The sequence below is a fragment of the Dipodomys merriami genome, unplaced genomic scaffold (assembly GCF_024711535.1).
Source record: "Dipodomys merriami isolate MVZ:Mamm:240054 unplaced genomic scaffold, mDipMer1.0.p SCAF_63, whole genome shotgun sequence".
Lineage (NCBI taxonomy): Eukaryota > Metazoa > Chordata > Mammalia > Rodentia > Heteromyidae > Dipodomys > Dipodomys merriami.
Window position 1 is genome coordinate 1,201,464 of NW_027206213.1, and position 11,217 is coordinate 1,212,680.

An 11,217-nucleotide genomic window follows, 5' to 3' on the forward strand; every position below is an offset into this window, starting at 1 on the left:
AAGCTTAGAATCTGTTGTTTTTCTCTGGGTAATTATCACCACCATTATTGTCCTTCCTCCATCATCCCATTACCATTACCATTGCCATTAAGTCCATCATCATCATTATCATCATTACCATCACCACCAATATGACACCAACTTGTCTTCATCATCACTACCATCACCATCCCCACCATCATCACCATCACCATCTCTACTGTCATTATCATACTCACCATTGCTAACATCATCACCAGTGTTATTATCACTGACCACATCTTCACTGACAACATCACTACTATCATGATCACTGTTGCCACCATCACTACCATCACCAACACCATCTATCAACTGGCCCACGTGTGTCAAATGTTTGATTTTAATTTTATTTCATCTTCACAATATTTCTGGGTATACATTTTAACAGCCACTTTGTTAACACGAAAAACCAGGGTTCAGAGAGGATAGTTTTTCCAGATTATCACGCTCGATGAAAAGTTGAGCTGATGATGGAAGCTGAGCTGAGATACTGCAGGCTTTCAGCACTGACACTACTAACTTCTGTGAGTGAGGCTCAGTTCATCTGCATGAGCTCCAGTACCCCAGTTTATGCTGGGAGTCATGATGGACAAGGAAGAAACAATTGTCTAAGCTAGCAAGCACCCTAGCTTTGATGTATATGTATGTATGATTGGCAACATGGAAGGACAAAGCATAGCCTATCTGTGATGTTGGCCTACCTATGTGACCTTGGCTTACCTGTATGACCTTGCCTCTTCTTCCATATCATGTTATCCTCTTTCTACGATTGAAAATAAGAACTCCTTTGAGAGTGCAGGCTCCCTCAGCTACCTCTTCATTAGAGAGGAAAAAAGCCATTGTTATGGATCAGCTTTTCTTGTCTTGCTGGTAGGGGTAAAAATATCTAGCTTCTAGGTCATATAAAGTCTGAAAAATAATTTGGTATATTACTAGACAGACATGTTTAATCTATCCTTAAGTTTTTATTGTATTTAATTCTTTCTTTTGTGCCAGTACTGGGCTGTAACTCTGTGCCTCATGTTCTCTTTAGTTGTTTCCCCCCGCCCCCTCTCAAGTGTGGTGCTCTTCCATTTGAGACACAGCTCCACTTTCAGCTTTTGGTTGGTTAATTAGAGACAAGTGTCTCATGGACCTTATCTTCCCAAGCTGGCTTTGAACCATAATCCTCAGATTTCAGCCTCTTGAGTAGCTAGGATTGTGATCATGAGTCACCTGTACCCAGCACATATGTTTCTTCTATGTTTCTTGCCAGCTGACTATGGCCTGCTGCTTGTACTGATAATTTTGTATGGCTTACAAAAGATACTATAGATAACCAAATGTCCTTTGGCAGAAAAAAAGAGCACCCACCCCTGTGACTGTGGGAGCCAGGGAGCTAAATTTTGGAAGCCACAAAATGCATATACGTGTGCTGGCTCTCTGAAGTTTGGATCTGGTCCAGGTTTGGGAATCTCCTGTTTAGCATATTTACTTCCAAGATCTACACTTTGGTCCTTTTATCCCCACTTCTTCCCTTAGTTCATGCTCACATGTGGTCCTTGGATGTGAAAAACCTAATTGCTGACATACACAGCTCTACCCTACCATCATTTACTCAGGGGTTTTCATCCAAGATGGCATCACTCCTAAAAGCATACTCAGAAATAAATGTAGAGACATTTAGTTATGATTTATCATCTTAAGCATCCTGTAGTTCCCTCGAATTGAAAAAAATCTGTCTCACCAAATTTTCCAACTGTACCCATATTGAAAAATACTAATTGGAGCCCAGACACTCTCAATTCAGACCCTGAATCAACCTCACCAGTATGTGGGCATCTCAGCTTCATTGCTACCATGTTCCAGGGGTTGCTCTCTCCCTGACCTGTCCAATTCTTCTCTTGTATTCCATCTACTGTGAGAAGAGAGATTCTTTTTTTTTTTTTTAATTTCTAAGACAAGGCCTGTCAGTGTAGCTGAGGTTGACCTAGAATCTGTGATCTTCTGCCTCATGGGAAGAGACATTCTTATCTTGCAAATATATTCCTGTGAATTTAGGTGGTAGAGAAACATACCTCTTTCAACCATCCATTTAATCCAATTTCTCTGCCCTGAAGAGTTCATCTAATGTATGGAGCTTATGGGAAGGGAACAAAAGAAGAGACATCACTGCTTCCTGAGCAGATTTGAACCAATATGTCTGACAGTAATTTCAGACTGATGAAACACCCAATGCATAGATCCGAATTGTCTGCCCCTAAAGTCTTACCTCCTTAGCCTACCTCCTTGACCATGTCTTTGTTGACTCAGTGCATTAAATGCCCATGCATATCTGGTTTTGATTTCCTTCAGAATGTACTCCTTTAGTAGTCCTTTTCTATAAGATAAGACTAATTCTGACCAATGGGCTATGAGTGGAAGGATATATATATATATATATATATATATATATATATATATATATATATATATATATATATATATATATATACTACTTGTGGCCAGAGCATATCACTGCCAGCAAGATCCTCCCCAGTGTTTTCCTGGAGTACCAAGAAGTCTCCACCAGTCTCATTCCCAGAACAGACATGAGTACAGCCTCAGCTGCCCCCGTCAAACATGGAACACATGCAAAGAATAAACCTCTGCTCTTTTGTACCACTGATTTTGTGGGTTGTTTGTTACCGCAGTGGAACCTAGCCTGCTTTGATTGATTTTTATGTTCTTTTGAGATTCTTTCCATCCTTTTGTGCTGAGCGTAAGTCAAAGAGGCTTGGGTTTGAGGCTTGTTTTTACCACTTAAGAGTGACCTTGGCCAGACTCCTTTACCTTAGTTTTCATCTGTGTGATGGTCCTTATGACTGTGTAGACCTCCTGGGGACTACAAAGACTAAAAGAGATCACACAGGCAGAGTGCTTACCACAGTGCTAGGCAGGAAGCCAGGCCTCGTTAACTCTGTGTGTGTGTGTGTGTGTGTGTGTGTGTGTGTGTGTGTGTGTGTGTGTGTGTGTGTGTGTGTGTGTGTGTGTGTGGTGTGTGTGTGTGTGTGTGTGTGTGTGTGTGTGTGTGTGTGTCCTGCGGCTTGAACTTAGGGCCTGGGTGCTGTTGCTGAGCTTTTCTGTTCAAGGTTAGTTCTCTATCACTTGACAGATAGCTACACACTTCCAGCTTTTTCGTGGTTAATTGGAGATTAACCTAAGTCTCATAGACTTAGGTGCCAAGGCTGGCCTCAAACCATGATACTCAGATCTCAGCCTCCTGAGGAGTTAGAATTACAGGCCACCAGCTCCTGCCTAGTAACTTACTTTTTAGCTTCCTATTGATCTAAACTACACTGTGTCTGCCACTGCCTCAATTCCTAACTAAAGCCTTTAGCTTTGGGTAAAGTCCTTTGACTAAAAAGCCAGCACTCTAAGACTGCTTCTTAATTCTTTTGCATTCTTTGCACCTCCCAGAACAAGATATGGCTTGCAGTAGGTCTTTATGTTACTCACCTCTTCTCTTAGAACACCAAGTAATTCAGCCACTTAGAGTCAGTACTGAGAATATGTTTATGCTGCATGCATGTAAAGAATCAGCTGAATTTATTTTTAGAAACTGAATTGCTTTTTTCAATACAAAACTGACATGTCTGAAAAACATGTCAAGAAACGTCCAAATACTCTCTTTGTCTCACAGCAGAGATATCAGAGGGAGAACTGAGATCCAGCTTCTTGGCCTCACACCAAACCCGACACAAGTTCTCAATTAGCATAAAGCAAACCTCATTTGCATTTATATGACAGCCAAGACTGCCTAAGGGATGCCAGAGTTAGTACCTAGACCACTAACAGTCCCTAGCATTTGGAGATAATTACAGGTTATGTTAGGACAGACATCTTCTTCCAGTACTCCTGGATTCTATTCTCAGCTCTACACTGACTTTTACCAGGTCTCCACAGCTAAGGAAAGTGAGGTAATTACTTGGCTGACCCAGACAGAAAACAAAACAAAACAAAACACTTTCACCTTACTTATTTTTATCTTTAACCCATACACCAAGCTTCTTGACTTGTAAGCAATTTTACCATGTACTGCCTGGCCAGACAGGGCTGTTCCGAATCTGCTGAATAATTGGTGGGACATAAACCAGTCATGAAGCTGGGAACCTGTGGTTCATGCCTGTAATCCTAGCTATTTAGGAGGCTGGGATCTAAGGATTGAAGTTCAAAACCAGTTTGTGCAGGAAAGGTTGCGACACACTTATCACCAAATAACCACCAGAAAGCCAGAAGTGAAGCTATGGCTCAAGTGGTAGAGTGCTAGCCTTGAGCACAAAAGCTCAGGGACAGTACCCAGGCCCCGACTTCACACCCCAGAACTGGCACAAAACACAAAAACGACAGCAGGAAACAATCATGGAAAAGAAAAAGAAGAAAAAATAAAAGGTCCTATCCCTTGAAAATTTTCCTGATGTCTGTGTGTGTGTGTGTGTGTGTGTGTGTGTGTGTGTGTGTGTGTGTGTGTGTGTGTCTGCACATGGGCATGTGCACATTCATATGTGCATGTTGGGGCTTGGACTTAGAACCCATTGCTCTCCTTTAGCTTTTTCTCTCAAGGCTGGGGCTCTACCACTTGAACCATAGCTCCACTTCTTTTTTGCTGATTAACTGGAGATAAGAGTCTCACAGACTTTCCTGCCTGGGCTGGTTTCAAATCTCAGTCATTAGAAATCAGCTTCCTGTGTAGTTAGGATTACAGGCATGCTCCACAGACACAGTCCTGATGCCCTTTTTTTTTGTACTTTTTTATTGTAAAAATGCTGTACAGAGGGGTTACAGTTACATGAGCAAGGTAATGAGAACATTTCCTATTGAGCAAGGTAATGAGTACATTTCCTATTGTTTGTTGCCTCCTCCTTTGTTTTCCCCCTACCATCCCTTCCCTCCCACCTCCACAACTATTCCCCCCCTCAAGTTGTAAAGTTCATTTTCAACATAGTGTTTTGTACATCTCATTGTTACAATGGGTCAACTTATCCTTATTTAAGCATTTTGTTTTTTCCCTTCCCCTCCCCGAATTAGAGAAGTGTATATACAAGATGCGGGGCACCAACATCAAATACAGTGAAAACAGTGGTTATACCACAGGGGAGGAACATACAAACCAACAAAAAAATCACATGGTACATTATAAATAAATTGGAAACAATAGCAAGAAAGAAAAAAGATATTTGTGTCCCTATCTTGGGGTTCATTTATGTTTAACAAAGTCCTGATGTCTTTTAAAGTTATTATTGGGAGATATTCAAATGGACTGTTTCTTTATTCAGAGTAAGGTTTGCATCTTTATTACTCTAAGCCTTCTTCCAAAGTATTTCTGAAAACAGACTACACTGTGTGTTTTAACACCTCTACAGACAAGTTTCTCTTTTTAATCAGATTCAGCCTGATCTTTAAAAGCAGAAGAACCAGATACCCCAAACATACCCCCAGGTCTTATTCACTGCTTGACTCCAACAGGCCCGTTGCATCCCAATGGGCCACAAGGGCTTGGAGTACCTGAAACTTTCAGCCAACTGATTTAACAGTGAGAGTAGTAGCTTCTCAACTAAGGAACCTTGATTGCCTTATGCATGTGACTTATTGAAATTTTGATGCAGAAGTGTGTGTGTGTGTGTGTGTGTGTGTGTGTGTGTGTGTGTGTGTGTGTGTGCACGCACATGCGCATATGTGTACGTGCTTGCACGCCTGTGTGCACGCATGCCATCTTGGACTTGAACTCAATACCTGAGCATTGTTAGGGTTAGCTCTCTTATCTCTTGCACCAACTCCACTTCTGGCTTTTTGATGGTGAACTGGAGATGAGTGTCACAGACTCTCCTTTCCCTTTCAGATCTCAGCCTTTTGAATATCTAGGATTACAGGCCTGAGCCACTGGCACCCAATTTGATGCAGAGATTTTTAATACACCTGTTTTTTCTAGTTGTATTGCCATGGGTTTCTCATTATAGCCCAATTACACAGGACAAAAATGAACAGAAAGCACTGGGCCGAGAGCCGGGAGCAGATATTGTCCTGGCTTTGCCATACTCTCATCCTAGAACTCTGGCAATTCATGCAGCCCAGAGCGTTAAACAAAGTTTTTCCATCCATAAGTTAGGAACAATCCTGCCTGCCCTAACTACCAAACGAGGTTTATTCTGGGACTAAAGAGTTTGTGAGATTCCTATTAAATTCCTCCTTGCTTTTGCAAGTCAATTGTGGGGAGATGAGAAGGTATTTTCCCAGAAAAATCAGTACTTTGCTGGTAATGAGGTATAGTACTAGTAAAGTCTACTTCATGTCTGTGTACCTGGGATATAAACACTGCATTAGCCCCACTGGTTGGCAGCACCACAGGACGCTCAATGGTGAGTTCTACATTTGGAAATCTGGGTGAGTGAGTGATAATTTAGAAGTTAGGAACAATCCTGCCTGCCCTAACTACCAAACGAAGTTGATTCTGGGACAAAAGAGTTTGTGAGATTCCTATTAAGTTCCTTCTTGCTTTTGCAAGTCAGTTGTTGGGAGATGAGAAGATATTTTCCCAGAAAAATCAATAGTTTGCTGGTAATGAGGTACAGTACTAGTAAAGTCTACTTCATGTCTGTGTACCTGGGATATAAACACTGCATTAGCCTGACTGGTTGGCAACACCATAGGACACTCAATGGTGAGTTCTACATTTGGAAATCTGGGTGAGTGAGTGATAATTTAGGGTGAACAAATGATGCCTAACAAACAAGGAAGGGAAACTGGAGGCCTTCATGGTGCTCATGGTGAAACGTGGGGAGCCTTTTACATGTAAGGATTTATTAGGTGTAGGAAACAAATGACAGGCTTTGGCTCTTGGAAGTCTTCTAACTAAAGCTGTTTAGCGTCTCCTCCCACCCTTCAGCCCACCACCTCCTCCACTTTCCTGTTCTCTTCCCCACATTCTATTTTTGAAATCTTTAGGGCACATATACCATAGCCAGCGCTTCCTTGAGACTCAAGATGGAAAATCTACTTTCTTCATTAAGTGCCTAACAGAGACCAATATGTGATGAATAATAATAGAAAAGCCCTGCAAGAGAGGAAAGGTGCTTTCATGTCTATGGGTTCGTCAAATGGATGCATGAATCTTTGAAAACTTCCTGGGAGACTTCAAAAGAGACTTTACTGTTTTTCTCTGGATAAAAGCTTTCCAAATCAGACTTTTCAAATCCCTGATTGAATTCCCAGCAAGCTACTTTTCCTGACTATAACCAGAAAAGCATGTTTAAATGAACATGAAATTCCATCAGTATAAAGCCTTGTGCAGTCCCTTCGCCAAAGCCTCTAATAACGCCTTATTGTGTTTCTGTGGTGTTCTAGGTTATTATTACCAAGTCTTTGCTCCTGGTTGAGAAAACATGACGTTCCATTAAATGTATAATCTGGGTTCCCTTCAGGCCAGAGAGACATCTTACTTGTAGTTGAAATGATGTGAGATTTAATGTAATGGAAAAGGGAACCAGTCCCAAGAGGAAAGGGAGTTGTGGGGTAGGGAGAAGAATGGTGGACTTGGTCCTCTAAGACCCCTGGTCTCCATCTGTAGATTGTGTCTACCAGCCAAAGGATCACAGAAACTCCAGGAAAAGTCAAGTCAGCATTCTTTCCTTCCCATTCTGCTGTGGCTGGGTGCTGGACAGCAAAGTCTAAGGAGGTTCTTTCTAGGACATGGTCTTCTACCATGTCTTTAGGTATTGCCATGGGGCCCGCTTTTTATGGCTACCTATTTGCCCTGCTTCCAGTTCCAGATTTAAAAAAAATCATATCTATTCGCTTGACTGAAGGTAGCAAGCTGGATGAACACACATAATCATACCAAGTTCTAACAAGTTCATTATTCACCATGAAAATATCCCTATCTTCAGGCACTAGGGCAACTGTGCACGCATGCACATGTGTGTCTCATGTGCCTCTGAAGTCTGCTCAACATATTCCTGATGAGCTTCAAAAGATCCATAGTACATTTAGAAATTTAAACAGCAAAGAAGCCGCTTCCTTTGTGGTAGAGAGGGGCTGGAAGCTCAGCACAATGATTGTAAAGGCAATTGACTCAAAATACCTTCTATTTCTTTTGTGGGACTTTTGGTCCTAGGACTTGAATTCAGGGCCTGGGTACTGTCTCTGAGCTTCTTTGTTCAAGGCTAGTGTATTATCACTTGGGTCACAGCTCCACTTCTGGCTTTTTGCTGGTTAAGTGGAAACCAGAGTCTCATGAGCTTTGCTGCCCAGTCTGGCTTTGAACCACAATCCTCAGATCTCAGCCTAAAGAGTAGCTAGGCTTACAGGCATGAGCCACTGGCACCCAGCCTCAAAACAACTTTTAAAATATGAAATTGTTATGTGTTTATTATAGATTTTTTTTCACCTATAGATGAGGATAATTTTACTATATTCAAAAGTGTTTTATTCTCCTTTAGTGTTTCTTAATTGCTGTCATGCAAGCTCTAAACCTGAGATGACAGAATTCTCAATAAAATTACCTTATAATTCTTTGATTGTTCCTTTTAAAATGTTTAAAATTTCAGTTCTTCTGGGAATCTATTTTGGTGTGGGGTGTAAAGTAGAAACTGATCTTTTTTTCTTTCCCCCTGTTATAAACCATTTGTGCAAAAACCATTTTAAAAAATAATCAATTCATGCCCAGTACTGGGAGATCATGCCTGTAATCCTAGCTCCTCAGAAGTCTGAGATCTAAAGATTGTAGTTCAAAATCAGCCCAGATAGAAAAGTCCACGAGACTCTAAATTCCAATTAACTAGCAAAACACTAGAAGTAGAGGTGCGGCTCTAGTGCTAGAGTACCAGCCTTGAGCAAAAAAGCTAATCAAAAGTGCAAGGCCCTGAGTTCAAGTAATAGCACACCCACCCCCCACACCCCCACACCCCCACACCCCTCCCCACATAATTCCTGTCCTCCTGATTTTAAATTCCAACAAATGTTTACATGTACTTGTCTAACATTTCCTTGTCTATCCACCTATTCTTTGGATTTTACCATGCAGCTTTTGTTTAGAGAGAAAGTATGCTTCATTATTCTTTTCCAACCATGTTTTCCATCTAACACCAGCCTAGATTCATTTTGCTAATTCTTCCCAGCTTCCCCAAAAGTTCTTGCAGAATTTGGGCTGCCAGATTTAATTCAACTTGGAAATGAATTTGGGGAGAATTGATGATCTCTACAGTGTGGAGTCATATCCCTCTTTTAATGGTGGTTGTGTCCATTTCCCCAAACTTCCCTTTGTGTTCCTGTAAACTCACTGTTGAAACAACACAAACTAATGTAACTCTGTGTTTTTAGACCCCCCATCCCGAGTCTGGGAGCAAGTCCTCTTACTCACTAGAAGCAACCAAAGAATTTCCATTTCTTAGCATGAGATTATATTTTCACTATCCACCTTCTCATAAATCTGCAAGAAAGAGATCTCGCGTTTCATCCAAGGAATCTGGAGTCCAAAACAGCATTTACGGAAAAACCGAACTCCAGGAGCAACTGCAGAGCACATTTGGTGTCTAGTGGCCAGCTTATTTTGCAGGACTCTTTTTTCCAACTCCCAAATACTTTCCAGCCTGTGAAACTCATCTCCTCACCACCGTAAACTGCAAGAACCTCTCCCCCTTGGCACCGAGGACCGCTGGCACCGTTATAACAAGCAGGGATCTTCTCTAAGGGGCTTTTAAAATTGCATTCTAAATTTAAAAAATTGCAGTAGCTGATTTTCAGCAAATAACTGGGGAGTGTTTAATTGGTTCCGAGTTCAGCTCTCTTCTGAGCAAAATCCTGAAGTCTAGCTGCCAGGGCGTTGAGCTAAGAAACCCAGGGCTCCTGCAACCCCCTGGTAGCCTACCAGTCATCAGGCCTGAATGCCCTTACACCTGGAATCTCCAGTGCAGGAAGAGGGAGAATTTACTCTCTGGGAACATTCAGCAAACAATGCCTGGAGACATTTTGGCTTGAGGTAACTGGCACGGAGCAGGTCGAGGCCAAGGATGCTCTGAAACATCCAGAAACGAGCAGCCGGGGACGGCTCCACACCGTGATCAAGCTGAGATCTCAGGAGTGGGCCAAGGCGGGGAACCCTTGCCTTCTATTTTCCCTCTTCACGCTGGGGCAAGGCATTCTTAAGATCATAGAGGGGGCCTTCTGGGCGCCAGCCTTTTCCAAAAGAGACCTCCGGTTTTGAGATGCCCACCATGCCTCTTACTTTTAGAAGAGCAAGCGTCTAAGTCCTCAAGACACACACACACACACACACACACACACACACACACACACACACACACACACACACACACACACACACACACACACACACGATCCACAGCATCCTCTGGCAGGCAACCGATCACAGACGGTAAGCCAGGCAGCGAGGTCTGTGTCTTCCCCAAAACAAACCCGGGGTCGCCTCCCCGAGTGGGAGGAGCGGCACCCCCCAACAAAGGCACGCGGCGCCCCCCGCGGTCCCCACCGTGGGTCGCTCCGGGGGGCGCGCGCCCGGGCGGCCGGGGCGCAGCGCGAGGCATCTTCGCCGGCTTCTCTAGCCCAGGGGACTCACAGCACTTACTTGTCCAGGATGAAGTACAGGTCGAATCCCCCGTAGCAGGCGGGTCCGCCGTCCTCCCTGCGCCCCCCGTGCCCCGCACAGAGGAGCACCAGGGCAGCCAGGGACAGGCACTGGAGACCCACGCCCAGGGCCTTCCGCTGCGCGGTGGCCATGCCCGCGGTGCGCCGCTCGCTCTCCCGCCGGGGTCCGCTGCTGCCCACGCGCCGCGCGCTCGCCACGGCCCTTCAGGGACGCGCCATCGGGGGGGGGCTCCCTTCCCGCGGGTCCTCTCGGTCCCCCTCCGGCTGCCCTGCAGCCTCCCGGAAGCAATTGTCTGCCGGAGTTCAAGGTTTTCCTCGGGGTTTCCGCTGCGAGGCTGGCTCCTGGGTTTCAGGTTTCAGGAATCCCACGGCCCGTCGCTCCGCTTTCTTTAAAGGGGCTGCTGCGGGCCGGGCCCACGCCGCCGGTCCCCGGGCTGCGCCCCCGGGCTGCAGTGGCAGCAGTTCCGTCTGGACGGCTCTTTGTCGCAGATTTCAAGTCTTCTGGGGTGGGTTTTCAACTTGCTCCTCGGCCGGGGCCGCGCTCGGCCCTTTCTCCCTCCCCTCTCTCCCCCGCGTCGG

General features: G+C 44.2%; 1 protein-coding gene across 1 annotated transcript in view; it reads right to left on the reverse strand.

Annotated features, from left to right (window-relative positions):
- The window catches only part of Antxr1 (ANTXR cell adhesion molecule 1), a 213,392-nt gene extending 202,175 nt beyond the window's left edge, over positions 1–11,217 (reverse strand). The window contains exon 1 of the mRNA XM_070004483.1: positions 10,619–11,217. Within this exon, the coding sequence (XP_069860584.1) occupies positions 10,619–10,770 (152 nt within the window). The 5' untranslated portion in view covers positions 10,771–11,217. The remainder of the gene's footprint in view (positions 1–10,618) is intronic.